Source organism: Carassius carassius, chromosome 22 (genome assembly GCF_963082965.1).
Source record: "Carassius carassius chromosome 22, fCarCar2.1, whole genome shotgun sequence".
In the NCBI taxonomy this organism is placed as follows: Eukaryota; Metazoa; Chordata; class Actinopteri; order Cypriniformes; family Cyprinidae; genus Carassius; species Carassius carassius.
This window is the reverse complement of record NC_081776.1, coordinates 21,539,873-21,563,114: the sequence shown is the minus strand read 5'-3', so window position 1 is coordinate 21,563,114 and position 23,242 is coordinate 21,539,873. Positions and strand designations below refer to the sequence as shown.

Genomic DNA, 23,242 nt, shown 5'->3' with positions numbered 1-23,242 from the left:
GTAATGCACCTATTTGCGTTGGTGCCTGCAGCCGCCGTTAAAAACCAAGAGGAAGAAGAATGGTGCGTCGCCCCGCTGCATCTGGTTAAGCTGAATAAAGGTTTGTGTTTTAAAGCATTTAAAGTGTTTAAATGGACGAAAACATTCAGACAAATGCAAGCCTTTACGAAATTGTGCAATCTATGTATTATTATTATCAAACATAACGTTGTAAAGTTTTTTTCTATAACATTAATGAGCCATATTTTGAGTAAAGTAACGTTTTATATCCACATCTGTATAACAGAAACGGTGCTTTCATTAGACGAGCGGACATTAGACGTAAACGCCTCTCAAAGTAGTATTTAAATTCGGAAATAATACTGATATCAGAGTTTTCGAGTTGGGCGGGTCACAATCTTTAAAAATGGCGGAGGGGACAGTCATTGTTGTTGCCAACTACATCATTTTATTGTCGCTAAAATTGTGTTTTTATAGGGTTAAGATGAACGATCCTTCAAAGCGTGTTTTATAAGCGGTGAAATAAACATGTAACGTATTTAACCTAAATTCCATAATGGTCAGCAAACTGCATGTGTAGCGCGGTGATTGTTTATAATAGTCGACCAGTGGGATGCTACATTTGATTCTTTTCGACATTAAAGTAACGTTACTTGAATACGACAAACTCGTCACCACGACTTCATAAGTGGAAAAATTCGTAAAGTACGTAAAGGCAGCATTAAACTCGAATTCATACTGGACTCGCAAAAAGTGGTGGAAGAAACAGTGCTTTTCGAAAAATTAGTCCGTTGAATAGTTTCTCTAGCAGAACGATGGAAGCGGTGTGTATGTACTGTTACTACTGGATGTATGTGTATATATTAAATGTCTAAGTAGTACGTGTCTGTATGTGTTTCTGTGTCCAAACGTGCAGAAAAACTCACTGCAGTAAAGATGGCTTTTATTAAAGAGGAGAGTGAAGATGTGAGGATTGAAGAAGCATTCAGAGTCAAACATGAAGATACTGAGGAACAAACAGGTTGGTTTTCATTCTCAAAGCTGAAATCTGAGGGTTCAATTCCCAGGGAACACACATACTGATAATAATAAAAAATGTATAGCCTGAATGCACTGTAAGTCGCTTTGGATAAAAGTGTCTGCCAAATGAATAAATGTAAATGTATTAGTCAGTGTTGGGGAGTAACTAGTTACATGTAACGGCGTTACGTAATTTAATTACAAAATAAATGTAACAGTAATCAGTTACAGTTACTAAGAAAAAATGAGTAATTAAATTAGTTACTTATGAAAATTGTAACGATTACAAAGAGGATTACATTTGAATATTTACACACATCCACATACAGCTTATTTCTTTCCCAAATTGCACTAAGACATATGGCCCATAATCTCCGAGACGCGGAAAACACATTCGTAGAATCCAGTCATAAAAATGGAATTCAGCCTATAACGCGGACGCAATATGCCACATTTTGGACGAATAAATCAAAAGTAGGTCAGTACACTTGAATCAAAACCCGATATGGACTGATGTCTGTGAATATTAATCCGCAAAAAGACTGAATATGAATCCTGCACGTTCTGCGTGTCTGTGGAAATCAGGCGCTGACTGGACATCAGGAGAACCAGGACTATTCCCGGTGGCCTGGCAGACGATTTGGCCTTCTACTTTAATATTGTTATTGTATAATTGCAGGCCGAATATACTAAAGCGATTATTTCCGAATCCGCCATTCGATGATTAAATCTCTAATAAATCATGAATCGGTTAGTCGTGACTGGCAATGGTCGGGCTTGCGCGCTCTCTGCGCCTCCGCCGAACGGTTTGGATCAGACTCCGAGTAATCAATGCGAGAGAGAGAGACCCGAGTGAACTGTGTAAGCGCACAGCTGGAGCAGAGAAGCGACACATCTGTTCAGGGTTTCAGGTGCAGGTCAGTTTCATCTGTAAATATGCTAATGTAGTTTTGTCTTTGTTTACTTAGTCAAGCAGCAGCAGCACATTGCTCGCAATCACTCAAAATACTGTATAAACGACGTCATTATTATCTATTGTAATGTTACAGTAGTAAGTTAGCAGACAAATCATCATATTTTATCATAGGTTTAGGGGGAGCTAGTGCATACAAAAACACAACCCTTAGGAAAATTAATGTAGCCTATGGTATGGCACTAACCGTGGTTTAACTATGGAATTTGTAGTAAAAATAAATACAAGTGGTAATTAATTTGCCAAAAAAACAAAATTGCACTTACAAAACATGGTAAAAGTCAAATAAAAGCTTCAGTATTAAAGTCATGAGAGAGATGGATGGATAATGGAAGTGAAGGTGCAGTTCAGGAGAGAACTCTTAACTACGTTGCAAAGTCCCCCAACCTAAGGATTCAAATCTTTTTCATGTCAGGTCAAAAAAAAGAATAGGGTTGTCCATGTTTCAGAATGGGTTGTGGGTGTATGAGTGTGAGATTTCCCAGCCTATTTTTTTCCCCAGTCCGCCCCTCATGGAAATTAATCTCTAGAACAGTCACTTCATGAGCATTTTTTACTTATTTTGAGAAACTATCATCATATCATATACAAAGAGACAGCAGTGTTTCAAAAAGACACCAATGTTTCAGGAGTTTAGTACACAAAATAGGACACATGCTTATTAGATAACCGTATTTGAGTTGATGTATATGCTTTTATTTTTTTATTAACTATTTTCCCCCAAACCATTGTTAGATGCAGTTAGATGCCTGTAGTTATGCAAAGATTTGGTTTCAAAAACAGTATCTATAAACTATTTCTTTTGATTTTAAATCTGCTTTGAACTTCAGATCAATCTCTAAGTAAAAGGCAGTACTAAAGTCTGATTGTGTGGTGGATGTGTTCAAATGTGATCATCTTAATTCAGGTGATGAAGGATGGTGAAAGTCTGACAGTATTGAGCACTACTGTAAGGTTAAACCTGCATGGTGTAAAATGGTTGAAGATGATTAACAGTTGCAAATTAACATTCATTAGAAATTTATAAAAGTAATCAAAATGTACTCAAAAGTAATTAGTTACATTACTTTAATAAAGTAATTAAAAAAGTTACACTACTATTACATTTTAAATAGGTTAACTTGTAATCTGTAACCTATTACATTTCCAAAGTAACCTTCCAAACACTGGTATTAGTATGTCCAGATATTTGAAAAGCCTAGTAGTTAACATCGTGATGATTGGTAAAACGACCTGCACTGTGTTTTTAATCCTAAAATAATGCAAAATAATTGCTGTGTTGCTGCAAAACGTTGCTAATGCTAACTCATTTCTATGTATTTAACATAGCATATTATGCTATTACTAACCCTAGGGGTGCCCAGGACAGTTCCTGGAGGTATCTTCCTGCGAAGTGTCCTTTTTGCTACGTGATGTTATACTGATTTTTACTGCATGAGAAAACTAGGGATGCACAGATACCATTTTTTCTGAACCGATCCAATACCAAAAATTCGGAGTATCAGCCAATAATGATACTAATCTGATACTAGCATAGTTCCTTTTCTTTAAATGTTTTTTAATGTTTCCTTAGGTGTACTTATATTGTTAGTATGATTTTTACATTTAAAATTTAGAAATAAAAAGCATTTTTATATCCTGATATTAGCCCTCTGGCTTGAATGCTCTGTTTGAAGGGGCGTGTCTGCTGTGAGACTCCGAGGAAACGACAACTGTTGTGATTGACTGACATCTTTGCATTCGAAATGCGTATTACATGTGGAACCCCTCTCAAATATATATATATTTATATATATATATTACAGCTGTCGAGATTAACGAATCGTGGATTTGTTGATTATATAATTATTTTTTCGATCTTTTCCCATCACATGAAAGGCTGCAGTGATGAGCATTGAGTAAACAGAGTCTGTTTATCGCGTGAATGCAGTGATCTCGTCATTATTGCAACACGTTTTCTCTCACAAAATGCTTTCACCACAACTAACAGCAAACACATGAATACAGTAAGAGCTTTGTTGTGCAGCATAACAGCGTCATTCATTGTAACGGTAGTTTAGGCAAGAGTGCAGATATACTCGCGATGTGTGACAGCTCCGATAAAAAAGGGAGCGTTCTTTGATCGCTCGCTGTAGTTAAATCACAATTTAAATAACAGATTTGTTTCATGCTACTAAGAGAAACAACGTGAAGTTGATCGTTTAGTCACTGGCTTGATTCACTGATGCATAAACAGTATTAAATGATTTAGAAAGAAAGTCAGTGTGAACTTGAATGATTAGCTACACATCAGAAATCACTGATCACAGATCAGGCATTAATGAACACTGTTACTCACTGTTTGTGGCGGTGCTGTCGAATCCATATCATAAAATTCTGTTTGTAACTCCTTTGCTTTACATTTCTCCTTATAACGTTACAATGAGGAGATTCAAGATCAGCCCGGTTGAGCTTCCGTTTTCTCAAAGGCAGAGAAAGATAGCAAAATCTCGATTTACACCGATTAAAATTTTTAGAAACTTGGAGACCACATACATGCTAGGGGAAGTCATATTAATGTTAAAAAACCTCAGAAAGTGAAATTTTCATGTCATAGGACCTTTAAAAAAAAAAATCAATTTATAATTTCTATATCTCTGTGTGTTAACCTGATCATCACTGTTTTGTGTGTTAAACACAATCTACTAAATACAATTTCTTTATATAGAGAAAAAAAAAAAAATATATATATATATAAAATCAGTGACAAACTATTATAAACTTGGTTAGTGGATAATTCAGCAGCAAAAGTAAGCACTTCATACGTTTCAAAGGCGGCTTTTATCGACAATTACATGACATTTATGCAAGAGTCAGTATTTGCAGTGTTGGCCCTTCTTTTTCAGGACCTCTGCAATTCGACTGGGCATGCTCTCAAACAACTTCTGGGCCAAATCCTGACTGATAGCAACCCATTCGTTCATAATCACTTCTTGGAGTTTGTCAGAATTAGTGGGTTTTTGTTTGTCCACCCGCCTCTTGAGGATTGACCACAAGTTCTCAATGGGATTAAGATCTGGGGAGTTTCCAGGCCATGGACCCATGTGCTCCATCTTTCTGGAAAATGCATTGTTCTTCACCAAACTGTTGTTGGATTGTTGGAAGAAGTTTCTATTGGAGGGTGTTTTGGTACCATTCTTTATTCATGGCTGTGTTTTAGGGCAGAATTGTGAGTGAGCCCACTCCCTTGGATGAGAAGCAACCCCACACATGAATGGTGTCAGGATGCTTTACTGTTGGCATGACACAGGACTGATGGTAGCGCATACCTTTTCTTCTCCGGACAAGCCTTTTTCCAGATGCCCCAAACAATCGGAAGGGGGCAGTCCATTCACTATACTTTCTGCAGAAGATCAATCTGTCCCTGATGGTTTTTTTGGAGAGAAGTGGCTTCTTTGCTGCCCTTCTTGACACCAGGCCATCTTCCCAAAGTCTTCACCTCACTTTGTGTGCAGATGCGCTCACACCTGCCTGCTGCCATTCCTGAGCAAGCTCTGCACTGGTGGCACTCCGATCCCGCAGCTGAATCCTCTATAGGAGACGATCCTGGCGCTTGCTGGACTTTCTTGGACGCCCTGAAGCCTTCTTTACAAAAATTGAACCTCTTTCCTTGAAGTTCTTGATGATCCTATAAATTGTTGATTTAGGTGCAATCTTAGTAGCCACAATATCCTTGCCTGTGAAGCCATTTTTATGCAACGCAATGATGGCTGCACGCGTTTCTTTGCAGGTTACCATGGTTAACAATGGAAGAACAATGGTTTTAAGCATCACCCTCCTTTTAACATGTCAAGTCTGCCATTCTAACCCAATCAGCCTGACATAATGATCTCCAGCCTTGTGCTCGTCAACATTCTCACCTGAGTTAACAAGACGATTACTGAAATGATCTCAGCAGGTCCTTTAATGACAGCAATGGAATGCAGTGGAAAGGTTTTTTAGGGATTAAGTTAATTTTCATGGCAAAGAAGGACTATGCAATTCATCTGATCACTCTTCATAACATTCTGGAGTATATGCAAATTGCTATTATAAAAACGTAAGCAGCAATTTTTCCAATTTCCAATATTTAAGTAATTCTCAAAACTTTTGGCCACAACTGTATACCATAAAAAATGACTTTTCTTTTAAATGTATAGCACAGTAATAAGACAGCAACATGTGATAGATAGGACAGTAAAATAAAAGTAATTAACAGTCTTTCACTGTGCAAAATTATTACAACACGAAAGGCTCTAATACGGAGCGGCACAAAGTGCTTTTGCGCATCCCGTTTGCAGAATGATGCGCTTAATGTTTAAATTTCAGTTACTGTGCTTTCAGTTAAGTTACATTCATTGTGCTTTCTATCCCAGTGTTGTGATCTTACAGACAAATGGGTAGAAAGTAACATGATTTAGAAACTGCACTAAACTCCAGCAAGATAAAGTTCTTTTATGGAAAACCATTGATCTTTATCTACAGATTAAGTATAATAAAACGGGAACATTGAATCATCTTGGAGAGAAGTTCGCCATCTTGACTGTTGTAACTGAACGCGATACAGAGTTTGAATGATGAATGGAGGATGACTGACAGCTGCAGCAGAGACAAGAGTTTGTTTGAACTTGAATTTAATGCAGGGTTTAAAGTTTTTCAGCACCGTGCCGGATCTCAAAACTTGTTGATATCATGTTCAAATTCAGGAGTTCGCCTACTAGTGTTATGAGAGGAATACAGCTTTCACTTTAAACCAAACTAACATTAGTAGTCAATCAGAAGTTGAATGGGTCAGGTCTTGAAAAAGGTGTGGTTGAGATCCAGCTGCATCTGTGCCCTACTAAGCATAGATGCCGGAGCGGAGACGTAGTCGGCAGGATGGAAAGTAAGATTATGAAGTCCTAATTAATAAAGGACTTAATATATTAATGGTGCTGGGCAATCATGGAAGAAATAAGGCTGAGACAACAAGCCTTTTGGTAGCTTGTGTAAGAAATTAAGAGAACCAGTTACTTCTGCTCGTTATGCTCGTGAAAGCTTTGGTAAAAAAAACAAACAAAAAAAAAACGTGCTACCATGTTATGAATTAGAAACACAGTAGACTTTAATTGTATGCAAAAAGTTCCCGAAACAAACCGATATTTACAGCTCTGTCTTTTTTCTGCGCTTACAATTTTGGCATGGTTCTCTCACTAACAAGAGTTTTACAAGCTTGAGGGAGAGGGCGGGTCCACCATTTTCTTGTAGCCAATCACTTGAGGCTCTCGCTAACTCTCCATTTACTCTTATCTGTTTGGTTCAATAAACACATCACCTTCCAAAACATTAATCTTCTTATAGTTCCGGATCATTCACTGATTCTTGAGAATTTGGATAAAACGGGATTTAAATTAGAAAATAAAAAGTTAGTTAAATTGCAAAATCTGAAGGTTTATTATTATAGAACAAGGTCTTGGCTGTTCAGCATTGTCCTGGTGCAACCTCCCCTTTTTGTATTATTATTATTATTATTTTTTTTTTTTTATTTTTTTAAAAATAGGCGTTTTTCCAGTTATTACTTTGTTTCTGTTGACACAATCCTAAACACTGTGATAAACATGTTTCAAGGAATATAATGTACAATTAAGCAATATCTAAAAGTACCACACCCCCATATCATCAATTGTAAAAAATTAAAATCATAGTAAAAAAGTCATTACCAGTAGGAATAATGATGCATTACTGACATCATCTTAAACTCATCTAGAACAGATAACAACAATTGTAACGGCACTGTGGCAAACATTCAATAAGAAACATATATGTTCAATTAGCAATAGGCTATCATTAATAAAAGTACCCCTTTATAATCATAAGTACAAAAAACAAATCATTACCAGAAGAAATAAGATAGAATTCATCACTGAGCTCAAATTTAACTGTCATGTAGTGCCCCCCACTCATAAAATAATATAATAAAAATGTTCTTTAAACTAGACCATAAACTGAAATAATAGATGAATAAGTACGTCTCACAGTCTCTTTTCCATAAACTGAAATGTTGCAAAATACAGAAAGCAATCTGTGTAAATACCACAAAACACATCTGGCACAATAATATTAATAATTCAAATGTGAACTCATGTGAGTATTCCCTGACTGATTTACATCACTCCACCACTCATGTAGCTTTATCAGGAAGTATATGGTGTATATGTTTCTCTATGAAGTCCATGTCTTCAGCAGACAGGTTGTAAATCTCCCTTGTCCTGCTTGCACGACTTGGTGATGATGGTTCCACAAGTTTGACCAGAATATGGTCAAATGGTATGAAGCACATATCCTTTCCACCTCCTCTTGGATAGAATCGTGTGTTAGGCCAATGAGGGTAGAAAAACTCCACCTCCACATCTTGATATTCCCCGTTTCTTCTCCTCCACAGATAGCTGCTGCCTAGCCATAACTTCCTAAAATACATTACAGGTCATATTGGTATTTATTGTGATCAACAAATATATTCTAGCCTCCGTTGTTTTTTTTTTTTTTTTTTGTTTTTTTTTTTTTAACCACCGTCAGACAGAAAACCTGACGGTGCTGACGTCTGACTGTGGTGACAAAAACCTACTTTCACATGATATGCATGAGTTGTACACATTAGCCATCTTGTTTCCCCTCTGTTGCTAGCTACTTCAGACCTCTTCTTAAAAAGTATACATTTATCCATCCATCCATCTTCTTCCGCTTATCCGGGGCCGGGTCACGGGGGCAGCAGTCTAAGCAGAGAACCCCAGACTTCCCTCTCCCTAGACACTTCCTCCAGCTCTTCTGGGGGGACACCGAGGCGTTCCCAGGCCAGCCGGGAGACATAGTCTCTCCAGTGTGTCCTAGGTCTTCCCCGGGGTTTCCTCCCAGTGGGACGCGCCCGGAATACCTTCCCGGGAAGGCGTCCAGGAGGCATCCGGAACAGATGCCCGAGCCACCTCAGCTGACCCCTCTCGATTTGGAGGAGCAGCGGCTCTACTCTGAGCTCCTCCCGGGTGACTGAGCTTCTCACCCTATCTCTAAGAAATCGCCCAGCCACCCTGCGGAGAAAGCTCATTTCGGCCGCCTGTATCCGGGATCTTGTCCTTTCGGTCATGACCCAAAGCTCATGACCATAGGTGAGAGTAGGAACGTAGATTGACCGGTAAATCGAGAGCTTCGCCTTGCGGCTCAGCTCTTTCTTCACCACGACAGACCGGTACATCGACCGCATTACTGCAGAAGCTGCACCGATCCGTCTGTCAATCTCCCGTTCCATCCTTCCCTCACTCGTGAACAAGACCCCAAGATACTTAAACTCCTCCACTTGAGGCAGGAACTCTCCACCAACCTGAAGTGGGCAAGCCACCCTTTTCCGACTGAGGCTATGGCCTCGGATTTGGAGGTGCTGATTCTCATCCCAGCCGCTTCACACTCTGCTGCAAACCGTCCCAGTGCATGCTGAAGGTCCTGGCTTGATGAAGCCAACACGACAACATCATCCGCAAAGAGCAGAGACGAAATCGTGTTGTCACCAAACCTGACCCCCTCCGGCCCCTGGCTGCGCCTAGAAATTCTGTCCATAAAAATCATGAACAGAACCGGCGACAAAGGGCAGCCCTGCCGGAGTCCAACACGCACCGGGAACAAGTCTGACTTACTGCTGGCAATACGAACCAAGCTCCTGCTCCGGTCTGCCATCCCAGAGTGCCACGCGATGCTGCAGAGGCGTGTCAGCCAAGACAGCCCCACAATATCCAGAGACTTGAGGTACTCAGGGCGAATCTCATCCACCCCCGGTGCCTTGCCACCGAGGAGTTTCTTGACTACCTCGGTGACTTCAGCTTGGGTGATGGACGAGTCCACATCTGAGCCCTCAGCCTCTGCTTCCTCAATGGAAGACGTGACAGCGGGATTGAGGAGATCCTCGAAGTATTCCTTCCACCGTCCAACAACATCCCCAGTTGAGGTCAACAGCTCCCCACCTCTACTGTAAACAGCGTTGGTAGGGCACTGCTTCCCTCTCCTGAGGCGCCGGACGGTTTGCCAGAATCTCTTCGAGGCCGACCGATAGTCCTTCTCCATGGCCTCACCGAACTCCTCCCAGGCCCGAGTTTTTGCCTCCACAACCACCCGGGCTGCAGTCCGCTTGGCCTGCCGGTACCTGTCAGCTGCCTCAGGAGTCCCACAAGCCAACCAGGCCCAATAGGACTCCTTCTTCAGCTTGACGGCATCCCTTACTTCCGGTGTCCACCACCGGGTTCGGGGATTGCCGCCTCGACAGGCACCGGAGACCTTACGGCCACAGCTCCGAGCGGCCGCTTCGACAATGGAGGTGGAGAACATGGTCCACTCAGACTCAATATCTCCAGCCTCCCTCGGGATCCGGTCGAAGCTCTGCCGGAGGTGGGAGTTGAAGATCTCTCTGACAGGAGGCTCGGCCAAACGTTCCCAGCAGACCCTCACAGTACGTTTGGGTCTGCCGAGTCTGTCCAGCTTCCTCCCCCGCCATCGGATCCAACTCACCACCAGGTGGTGATCAGTTGACAGCTCCGCCCCTCTCTTCACCCGAGTGTCCAAGACATACGGCCGGAGGTCGGATGAAACGACCACAAAGTCAATCATCGACCTACGGCCTAGGGTGTCCTGGTGCCACGTGTACTGATGGACACCCTTATGCTTGAACATGGTGTTCGTTATGGACAAGCTGTAACTAACACAGAAGTCCAATAACTGAACACCACTCGGGTTCAGATCAGGGGGGCCGTTCCTCCCAATCACCCCCCTCCAGGTGTCACTGTCGTTGCCCACGTGGGCGTTGAAGTCCCCCAGTAAAACGACGGAGTCCCCAGTCGGAGCACTTTCCAGCACCCCTCCCAGAGACTCCAAGAAGGCCGGTTACTCTGCACTGCCGTTCGGCCCGTAGACACAAACGACAGTGATAGACCTATCCCTGACCCGAAGGCGCAGGGAAGTGACCCTCTCGTTCACCGGGGTAAACTCCAACACATGGCAGCTGAGCTGGGGGGCTATAAGCAGACCCACACCAGCCCGCCGGCTCTCACCATGGGCAACTCCAGAGTGGTGAAGAGTCCATCCTCTCTCGAGGAGTGTGGTTCCAGAGCCCAAGCTGTGCGTAGAGGTGAGCCCGACTATCGCTAGTCGGAACCTCTCAACCTCACGCACAATCTCGGGCTCCTTTCCCGCCAGTGAGGTGACATTCCACGTCCCTAGAGCTAGTTTCCGTGTCCAGGGATCGGGCTGTCGAGGCCCCCGCCTTCGACTGCTGCCCGATTCTCTAAGCACCGGCCCCTTACGGTCCCTCCTGTAGGTGGTGAGCCCACGGGAAGGCGGCCCCACGTCGCTCCTTCGGGCTGAGCCCGGCCGGACCCCGTGGGGGGAGGCCCGGCCACCAGGCGCTCGCATACGAGCCCCAACCCCGGGCCTGGCTCCAGGGTGGGGCCCCGGCTGCGCCATACCGGGCGACGCCACGGTCCTTTTTATGTGTTCTTAAATATTTAAAAACTTAAATATTTAAATTGCAATCCAATGTGTGATTTAAAGAAATATGCACTGCAGATAGAGTTCTCAATTCTAGTCCTCCCAATTCCCTAAACCCTCGCCCCAGCTCTGCATATTTTGCATGTCGCTCTTTAACACACCTGATTCAGATAGTGAGCTCCGTGCATGAACTGAGTTTCCATTGACATGGTCCCTACACAGTGCTCATTGCTCTCTACTCCCTGAGCAGGGGATATCTGTTGAAGTTTATCACTTCAGAACCTCCATTCATGGATTTGTGCAATGTCTTCACACACTGACAAGTGTGACATCATATACTTCTGTAAATAAATACAATTTGCATCTCAGACACACTTCAATGCATTTTCAATAGAACAAATATGGCGGAATCATGGCGGAATATCCTATGATGTCCACTTTGCAAGACAATTCCATTTGAATAGAACAAACATTTGAAGCCATAAGAGAAACATACAAAATGTGCAAAGCAGGGAAGGGGGCGCGAAGACTGGAATTGAGAACCGCTGCATTATTATGTGTGTGTGCGCTGCAATTGTGTATGAGTGCGAGGTCTTCGGGAAAGCGCATAAGCGTTGAATGGTTTAAAAACGGTCAAGAATAAAAATTTTTTACAAATGCCATTTACAAACTTTAGTTACAATGTAGTGCTGGGCGGTTTGACCAGAAATTTATATCACGTTTTTTTTTTTTTTTCAAAATTATGCCGGTTTTCCGGTTTATGACGTTTTTTTTTTTTTTTTTCTTTAATGCATCCGGTGTACAATGCATTTTCTGCTGGTTGATATTCCAAGACGTGCTTGGAGGTGCTAGAGCAAATTGCTTGTGTTGCTGCCTTTGATGACAACTAAGCACTTGCATAAAATGGATGTTTGGTCTACGTCAGATTTTTGGAAACCAAAAAACGGGTCTTTTTGGAGGTTTTTCTGGTTTCCAAAAATCTGACGTAGACCAAAAATCCATTTTATGCAAGTGCTTAGTTGTCATCAAAGGCAGCAACACAAGCAAGTAACGCCTGTTTCACACATAATCTGCCTGCAGTGTATATGCAGTCCACAGCAAGGACTCATTGTGCTTACACACAGGACGTGTTTGCAGTCTGCTACTGATCCGCGTCTGTTTAGTCCACAACATTTGTTCATTGTTTTGATTTCATATCATGTAAAAAAAAAATAAAATAATAATAATAATGCATGGTTCAGTGGCTCAGTTGGTAGAGCATTGCGCTATCAAGCGCAAGGTTGGGGGTTCGATTCCCCGGGAACACATGATAGGTTAAAATGTATAGCCTGAATGCACTTTGGATAAAAGCGTCTGCTAAATGCATGAATTTAATTTTTAATTTAATTTTAAATTTTTTATATATACACACACACACACACACACACAGTACAGACCAAAAGTTTGGAAACATTACTATTTTTAATGTTTTTGAAAGAAGTTTCTTCTGCTCATCAAGCCTGCATTTATTTGATCAAAAATACAGAAAAAACAGTAATATTGTGAAATATTATTACAACTTAAAATAATAGTTTTCTATTTGAATATACTTTAAAAAAATAATTTATTCCTGTGATGCAAAGCTGAATTTTCAGCATCATTACTCCAGCCTTCAGTGTCACATGTAACATCCAGTCTATCACATGATCATTTAGAAATCATTCTAATATTCTGATTTATTATAAGTGTTGGAAACAGTTCTGCTGTCTAATATATTTGATGAATAAAAGGTTAAAAACAACTGCATTTATTCAAAATTAAATAAAAATTATAATATATATTCTAATAATATATTTTCTTTACTATCACTTTTTATCAATTTAACACTTCCTTGCTGAATAAAAAGTATTGAAAAAAAAAAGGAAAAAAAATTTACTGACCCCAAATTACTGACCAGTAGTGTATATTGTTATTACAAAATATATTTTAAAAACATAGCTTGTATCTAGCTTGTAGCTAGTATCCTAAAAAAGTATCAAATGTTCTGAAAAAATATTACGCAGCAGAACTGTTTGCAACTTTGATAATGAATCATTATATTAGAATGATTTCTAAAGGATTATGTGATAATGATCCTAAAAATTCAGCTTTGCATCACAGAAATGGAACATGAAAACGCAGTCATTTCACAATAAATGTATACTTATTAAAGCCTACTGTGTTTCACATGCAACACATGCATTTTTGGGTAGGTTTAAAACAAGAAAAAGAGCACTTTTAGATAAACAAGGAAAACAATATATGTGTTCACTTTTATGGAAGCAGAAAAACAAAGTTCATTAAGACCCGTGGGATTGCTTGTGATAAAGATTTAAATGCAAAATGCACGGCACTGTTTCTGTCTGTGGTGTTTTAATTTAAAATATTTTAACAGGACAAGTCATAGGCTAATTATTTTGTTTAAATGTTTTGCCGCTTGCATGAGCAGCTTATCATACAAACCTAGAAGAATAATGCATGAATAATGCGTTGTTTATATTTACAACACAGCAACACAGCAAAAATAGACTCAGTAGCCTATGTAAACGATCGCTGCACTGCTGCATACGCACCGCTCCTGGAACGCACTGACGGACCGCAACCTCGTGCAGTATGAATCCGTTAATACGCACTGCAGACGGACTATGTGTGAAACAGGCGTTATAACGTAACACCAGAGCACTGCTGTGTTTACCCTCACCACACCTAGCAGACGCTGCTTAGAAGTGCAACATTGTAAAGGGTCCATCTGAAACCGTGTCGCGCGGACGCGGCGCAGCATAACATTGGTTTCAAATGTTGAGTAATTAAATACACCGGTATGGCGGTATAATAAAAATTTATATCATAAACGAAAATATAAATCGGTTTTCAGTATGAACCGGTATACCGGCCAGCACTATGACAATGGGACACTGCCTTGAAAGTTCAAGTGACAATTCCTGTGTCAACTGTGCAGCATGCAGCTCGCTTTTATAGTGCAGACATGATGTGATTTTAATTAAATTTTTTGGCCGGCAGCCATATCACCCTGGAGCCCAAGACCGGTTTCCCACTGAAGCTAAGCAGGGCTGAGCCTGGTCAGTACCTGGAGACCTCCTAAGAAAGCTAGGTTGCTGCTGGAAGAGGTGTTAGTGAGACCAGCAGGGGGTGCTCACCCTGTGGTCTGTGTGGGTCCTAGCCCCAGTGTAGTGATGGGGACATGATACTGTCAACAAGCACTGTCCTTCGGATGAGACGTTAAACCAAGGTCCTGACTCTCTGACTTAAAAATCCCAGGATGTCTTTCGATAAGAGAAGAGGTGTGACCTTGGCATCCTGGCTAAATTCGCCCATTGGCCTCTGACCATCATGGCCTCCTAACAATCCCCATATCTGCTGATTGGCTTCATCACTCCGTCTCCTCTCCACCAGTAAGCTGGTGTGTGGTGTGTGGTGGGCGTTCTGGTGCACTATGGCTGCCGTCTCATCATCCAGGTGGATGCTGCACACTGGTGGTGGATGAGGAGATAACCCTCTGTCTATGTAAAGCGCTTTGAGTGCCTAGAAAAGCGCTATATAAATGTAATGAATTATTTTTATAAAGCCATTTGCATTTTGAGAAAAGAAAGAGCGCGTGCGGTTATTCATTTACGCTGTTTGTGAAATTGTCTCACAGAAGCTTTTTCAAATAATTTTTTTAATTATTTAATGAAGAAATATGAATTGTACCTCACTTAAAGCATTATAATTATTTTACCTGCGCCGGACAGAGACTGAGACGGTGCCGTTACATGTTGAGCCAAACCTCTCATAGCAAGCTTGAGATCGGCCTTTTTAGAGACTGCCAATCAATCATCCCATGTCGATTATCGGCCGATTTGTGATCGGTAGCCGATCAATTTGAGCACCCCTACAGGCAACATCTTTTTCGGTAGCTTAGTGGGTAAAGGATCTAGCAAACATGTATTAAAAACCAAAATTTTATTTCTTTTTTTTTATTATTTCTGTTGCTTTGTGCCATTAAACTTGGGTTTAACTTGTATTTATCCTTTTTGTCTTAGACTTGATGCTTCTGAAAGAGGAGAATAAAACGGAAGATCAGTATGAGAAACATCATGATTTTATTACTGGAGAAAAATCTTTTAGTTGCTCACAGACTGAGAAGACCTCACTTAAAAGAAATCAAAAGACAGGAACGAGAAGTTCTTCCACTTGTCAAGAGTGTGGAAAAAGTTTCAGTCGAAAAGGAAGCCTTAACATTCACATGCGAATTCACACTGGAGAGAATCCTTTCACCTGCCAACAGTGTGGAAAAAGTTTCACTCAAAAAGGAAGCCTTAACATTCACATGCGAATTCACACTGGAGAGAATCCTTTCACCTGCCAACAGTGTGGAAAAAGTTTCACTCAGAGAGGAAGCCTTAAAATTCACATGCGAATTCACACTGGAGAGAGCCCTTACACTTGCACAGAGTGTGGAAAAAGTTTCATTCGAAGAGGAAGCCTTAAAAGCCACATGACAATTCACACTGGAGAGAAGCCTTACACATGCCCTCAATGTGAAAAGTGTTTTACACGTAAAGCAACACTAAATGCCCACATGAAAATTCACACTGGAAACAGTCCTTACACCTGCAAACCGTGTGGGAAGACCTTCTCACAAAAAGGAAATCTTAAGACTCACATGAGAATTCACAATGGAGAGAGGCCGTACATATGTGGTCAGTGTGGAAAGAGATTCAGAAGTAAAGTGAACCTGAATTACCACATAAGGATCCACTCAAGAAAGAACTGTTTTATATGTCATCAGTGTGGAAGAAGTTTCACAGAGAGGAAGCTCTTTAAGAAACATGTGATAATTCACTCAGGGGAGAAGCCATTCTCATGTCTTAAGTGTGAAAAGAAATTTACATATCAAAAATATCTGAAACGTCATTTGCAATCTCATTATGGAAAGAAAGTGCAGCATTCTGAATGTGATCAAATGTTTAAAAAAACGAGCAATTGTAAAAATAATTTGCACATTCACTCTAGAGGAAGGCCATTTAAATGTGATCAGTGTAATAAAAAATTTATTTTGCCATCACACTTACAGATACACCTGAAAAGTCATGCATATGTTAAACCCCATTTGTGTTCTTTGTGTGGGAAGAGTTTTAAATGGCTCAGCAATTTTAAATGGCACCAGAAAATACGTATCTGTATGAAGAGCGTTACAATAGTCCAGTCTGGAGAGAACAAGAGCTTGGACAAGAAGTTGGGTGGCTTGCTCTGACAGGAAGGGTCTAATCTTCCTAATGTTGTATAAGGCAAATCTGCAGGACAGGGTCGTTGTAGCAATGTGGTCTGTGAAGCTTAACTGATGATCTATCACAACTCCTAGGTTTCTGGTTGTCCTCGAAGGAGTAATGGTTTTAAACGGTTCGCGTCTCCAATACGCATTAATCCACAAATGACTTAAGCTTTTAACTTTTTTAGTGTGGCTGACACTAGTGTTGCTTTCGTCAACGAAAATTATGACTAAATATCGTCGTCAACGAACCTTTATCACGTGACGAAAACGAGACGAGACGCAACGTAAATGCTAATCATGTGACGATAACTATAATTAAATGTATAATGCATTATCGTTGACGAATAAAAACGAGACTTAATGTGGTTTACAAAATAAAAACTATTCTTAAATGTCTCTTCATTTTTGTTGACCAAAACGAGACGAAATGTTATAACCTTTTTCGTCTCGTTTAGTTGTAGTATTTTTGCAGTAATTTCTGTTTCCTGCTGTGTCTCCCTTTCGGGAGGCTGCATCAGGTTGCACTGCGCAGACGCAGGCGACGTCACTTCCTCAAGCCTCACTCGCGGCATTATTTAGATATTTAGACTGCGGTGAGTGTCATGGTTAGTGTATGTAAACGACAATAAAGTTAAGTCTATTAGTCTGACAGAGAGAAAGGGTCCGATGGCCGGCCAGCCGGGGTTCATCTTTGGAAGAAAAAGATGGGGAGGAATGCGGCCACAAAATCACAGGAAAAAACACCACAGACCTTAAGAGACATCTCAAGGCATTCCTTAATGAAATTGAGGTAACGTTAAGTCAAAAGACATTAACATAACGTTACTTTCTATATTAGAAAGCTCATGCCAAGCCAACTCATGAGGCTGTGGTTAATGTGTCTCATTTTAACGTTAGCTTTAGACGTTAGCCACTGGAGCTGAAAACGACTGAGACAAATGTGTGTGACTAGCGTGTGTGTGTATATTTGTTTGTGAGTGTGTGTTTGTGAGTGTGTGTGTGTGTGTTTATGTGAGAGAGTGTAAAGTGGGTTCTTAGTTCCTACCTGACTGACTGACATCCCTTGTTGGCCAAATACTTTAGCTAGTTTTTTTTAATTCACATAGCAATCACTCTGAACTGAATTTGGCATCAACAACATGACTTTGAAAGTTTGAATACCGTATTCTAGACCAAAATATACATTTAAACAAATGGTATAGGCATTAAAGGGATAGTTCACTTTAAAATGAAAATTCTGTCATCATATACTCACCCTCAAGTTGAGACTGCTGGTTATTTGTTTCTTGTTTTGTTCTTTTCTGTTCTGTTCTGTTCTTTTCTATGCAGCCAGTGCTTCCTATCCATCTCCTAAGGTCCAAACCATTTGTAGTGTTATAGTAGATTTTCGTAGTGCAAAATCTGACTTCAGTTTACAATACAAGTAACAGACACACACATTTTTTTGTTTTTTACATTTTTTTACACATTTGCACTTTTTAGTATGTTATTGTAGCTCGAGCATTCAAGCACCTTGTTTCTCTTTGTTAAACTTGAATGTATTTTTTTTCTGGCATTGTCATGTGATGCTATTTTATTTATTTTATTTAAATTTTATGTGTGTGTACTTCTAACATGTTTGTTGGTAAAATAAATATGTTGTAAATTCAAATCAGAGCGTCTGGAATGGATGTATTCTTGAGTCTAAAAGGTAACAATAATATAATAAGAAAACCTTGTTTGAAATGGGTTTGGCTAAAAGAAAATTTTGGTTTCGTCTATACTACTAGGTACTTACACTATATTGACTGGGTTAAATAGAATTGCATTACTAAAAAAGAGGCTAAAATACAATTTTCATTGACTAAAACTTGACTAAAAATGTCATCAGTTTTCGGAGACTTAAACTAGACGAAAATAGTCATGGATAATTCTGACTAAAATGCTCAGACTTTTAGTCTACTAAAACTAGACTAGACTAAAAAGATTATGAACGTGACTAAAACTAATAAAAACTAAAATGACAGCTTGACACAAAGACTAGACTAAAACTAAAATTAAAACAGGCCGCCAAAAACAACACTAGCTGACACTCCCTCGGAGTTAAAACAAACCAATAGCCCGGAGTAATTCATTTACTCAAACAGTACACTGACTGAACTGCTGGGAAGAGAGAACTGAAGATGAACACCGAGCCGAGCCAGATAATGAACAAAAGATTGACTCGTTCTCGAGTCAAGAACCGGTTCTGTCAGACCCGTCCGATTCAAGAACCGAGGAGCTGATGATAACTGCACATGAGTGATTCAGTGTGAAACAGACCGACACACACAGCATCTGAACCGAACTGATTCTTTTGGTGATTGATTCTGAACTGATTCTGTGCTAGTGTTATGAGCGCGGGTAAACCGAAGGCTTGAATCAAGGGCAATCATCGCCAATGACGTCATTACGTAGAGCGCAAAAGAACCGGTGAACCGTTTTCTTCAACCGATTTATTGACTCGAACCGTCTGAAAGAAGTACTGGTGATCCAAAAACCGATGCAACCGGTTCTTGACTCATGAACGAGTCATTATCTGGCTCGGGTCGGTGTTCATCTCTCTTTACAGCAGTTCAGTCAGTGTACTGTTTGGGTACATTAATTAATTGGTTTGTTTTAACTCAGAGGGAGTGTCAGCCACATTAAAAAAAGTTAACAGCTTAAGTCATTTGTGGATTAATGCGTATTGGAGAAGCGAAGCCATTTAAAACCATTCAGTTCGATTTGGTAAACTGGTTCAAAAAGATCTGGTTACATCGAATGATTCGTTCGCGAACCGGATATGACAAACTGCTTTGATTTGAACTCTCTTACAACAGACACGGAAGAGAAGACAATGCTGAATAAAGTCATAGTTTTTGCTATTTTTGGACCAAAATGTATTTTCGATGCTTCAAAAAATTCTGACCCTCTGATGTCAAATGGACTTCTTTGATGATGTTTTTCTTATCTTTCTGGACATGGACAGTATACCGTACACACAGCTTCAATGGAGGGACTGAGAGCTCTCGGACTAAATCTAAAATATCTTAAACTGTGTTCCAAAGATAAACTGAGGTCTTACTGGTTTGGAATAACATGAGGGTGAGTTACTAATAACATAATTTAGATTTTTGGGTGAGCTATCCCTTTAAGGAGACTTGGAGGGGATATTTATTTTCTTGTCACATTAGATTAGATTAGATTGAACTTTATTGCCATTATTCATAGTATAAGTACAGAGCTAATGTGTCATAAATACATATTTCTTGTATATATGAACTCCTGTATTCATTGCTGACAGTCTTGGTTTCAAATATTGAGATAATGTAGAAGCCACATTCTAATTTCAAACTGTATGGTTGCATTGCTTAATTTCATGTAATAAAAACTCAGAATCAAAATATTAGTTAAACTTCTGTCTTGCTCTATAAAATAAGTCAAACAATACAGTGGAATGTCTATTTATTTGAGAGAATTCACAAGTAAACATTTGGTGTCCAACTGGAATATGGTTATAGTTCATAGTTTAATATTTTGATAGCTGGTTTTCCACCTGCAAGTTGTGTAATTCCTAAACATTCTAGCATTTTCAACTCTAATAAAATCACATTAAATCTCTTTATAGTCTCACATTGTATACACTGTGAAATGTGTATTGTTACGAACCCCTGTTGTTCAAATGCTCGTTTCAAAAGGGTTCAGCAATATAAATTTGTATTTACTCTTCACGAAAGTCAACACAGACATAACAATCACTAACAAAATGAAACAAAATAGTAGCACCAAATACAAAGAACACAGCTTGAGTTGACCAGCGGCTAGGCATCATGACGCGCACAGAGTTCACCGTCGCGTGCCTCACCCTCCTTCACACTCCACTTATATACTCAGCACGAGATATCAGAGCAATGGGCCGCAGGTGCGCAAGGGCGGAGCCTACACTCAGAAAGAAACCCCAATTAGAAGATGAAACAAACACACAAAAATACACACACAGTCAACACCCATAAGGCTGAGGCCGTAACAGTATACAATGTGAAATTTTAGGTTCAAGTCTCTGTAACATGGGAGTATAAAAAACACATTGTATGCACAATTGACAATACAAACACATTTTACACAAGATACACAGTATATACAAGGAATAAACAGTATACAAAGGAAGTTTACAAATGTTACAACCAAATGCAGTCACCCTAATCAGAGTAGTCACAGTAATCTGTCAGTATTATTCTCAATAATAACAGTGAAGTTAAGTATAATGTTTATGTTGTTATAGGAAGCAGTTGATGATTTGTAAAGTTTATTGCAAATACCTTGTCAGTGCTGGAAAAAGAGATGTTGTAGCATGCTTTGAAAATATGTATGGGCTGAGCAGTCCAAAGACATTCTACAGCGCTGCCAGTTAAAGTTGGTGTATCTAATCTGTTAATAAAGTACTGTGCAAAGGTAGGTGAGGTGTATGGTTTATTTTTATTGGCTGGAGTTCAGCAGTCTGATAGCCTGTGAGATGAAGCTGTCTCGCAGTCTGCTGATGTGGTCCTGATACAGCTTTACCGTCTACCTAATGGTAGCAGCGAGAGCAGTTTGTTGCTCATGTAGCAGGAGTCTCTGATGAGCTTTCATGTTTTCCTCACACATTGCTGGGTGTAGATGTCCTGGGGGCAAGGATGCTCACCTCCAATGATGTGCTAGGCTGTCCGAACTACTCTATGCGGGGCTTTGCGTAAATGTAAATACAGGAAGATTGTTATTGATGCCGGCACTAATGATGTTCAACTTCGCCAGTCGGAGATCACTAAAAATAACATTAAAGAGATGTGTGAACTTGCAAGCATGATGTCAGACACTGTAATATGCTCTGGTCCCCTCCCTGCTTACCGTGGTGACGAGATGCATAGCAGATTGTCATCACTCAATGGCTGGATGTCTAAGTGGTGCACACAGAATAACATAGGTTTCATAGACAATTGGACGAGCTTTTGGGACAGACCTGACCTGTTGAAAAGAGGTCCCTCCATCCCTCCTGGAGTGGTGTCACTCTTCTCACTAGAAATATGGCACATAGTCTTAGTGTTTATACTTGACTAACTGGGGCCCAGGTCAGGAAGCAGACAGACTGGTTAAACCGACCGTCTGCTAGCTGCCTCACGTCACAGAGGTCAGTTAATTCTCAGCACAAAGAGACTTTTTCACCTAGATATCACACTATAGAGACTGTATCTGCTCCGCGAACTGGAAAACACAAAAAAACATCCAAACCAATTTAAGAGTAACAATTTAATTGAGGTTCAACAAATAAAAAAACAAATGCAATACGGATAAACAAATGATAAAGCTTGGCTTATAGAATATCAGATCCCTTTCTATGAAAGCACTTTTTGTAAATGATATGATTACTAATCATAATCTTGATGTGATTATTAATCCCCCCCCCCCAAGATTGCTGTTATAAACAATAGTAGTGTCCAAAAGTTAAAGGGGGAGGTGTTGCTTCAATTTATAACAGTGTTTTAAGGATTTCTCAGAGGGCGGGCTTTAAGTATAACTCGTTTGAAATAATGGTGCTTCATATAACATTATCCAGAGAAACAAATGTTAATGATAAATCCCCTGTGATGTTTGTACTGTAAACAGGCCACCAGGGCACTATACAGACTTTATTAAAGAGTTTGCTGATTTTACATTCGAGTTAGTTCTGGCTGCAAATAGTTTTAATCATTGGTGATTTTAATATCCATGTTGATGCATTGGGATCAACATTTATAGACATTCTGAACTCTATTGGGGTTAGACAACACATCTCAGGAACTACTCATTGTCAAAAATCTTACTCTAGATTTAATTCTGTCACATGGAATTAATGTTGATGGTGTTGAAATTATGCAGCCAAGTGATGATATCTCAGATCATTATTTATTTTTCTGCAAACTTCATATAGCTAAAACTGTAAATTCTACTTCTAGGTAACAAGTATGGAAGAACCATCACTTTTACCATAAAATACTGCTTTGTAAGTAATCTTCCTGATGTGTCCCAATTCTTTAGCATATCCAAAACCTCAGAAAAATTGATGCTGCAGAAACTATGGACTCTTTCTTTTCTAGCATTTTAAATTCAGTTGCTCCTTTACGCTTAAGGAAGCTAAAGGAAAACAGTCTGACATCATGGTATAATGAGCACACTCGCACCCTAAAAAGAGTGGCCCTGAAAATGGAGCACAGCTGGAGGAAAACAAAACTAGAGGTATTTAATATTGCTTGGCTGGAAAGTAGCCTATCCTACAGAAAAGCATTAAAAACTGCTAGATCTGATTACTTTTCTTCTCTTTCCTCGTCTTCATCCCTGTTTGTGTGTGTCATCATCGAATGCAAGACTTAGAATGCAGAAGCAATGGATATAACTGATAAGACACATTACCTGCTTTTAATATG

The 23,242-nt window shown here is 40.0% G+C and overlaps 1 protein-coding gene across 1 annotated transcript; it reads left to right on the top strand.

The window, feature by feature from the left end:
* On the top strand, positions 1 to 18,159 carry LOC132098519 (gastrula zinc finger protein XlCGF57.1-like). The gene is made up of 4 exons (XM_059504605.1): positions 1 to 100; positions 917 to 1,021; positions 15,574 to 16,738; positions 18,135 to 18,159. The coding sequence occupies exons 1-4, from the start codon at positions 4 to 6 to the stop codon at positions 18,157 to 18,159; spliced, it is 1,392 nt and encodes a 463-aa protein (XP_059360588.1). The 5' UTR covers positions 1 to 3.
* The last annotated feature ends 5,083 nt before the right edge of the window (positions 18,160 to 23,242 follow it).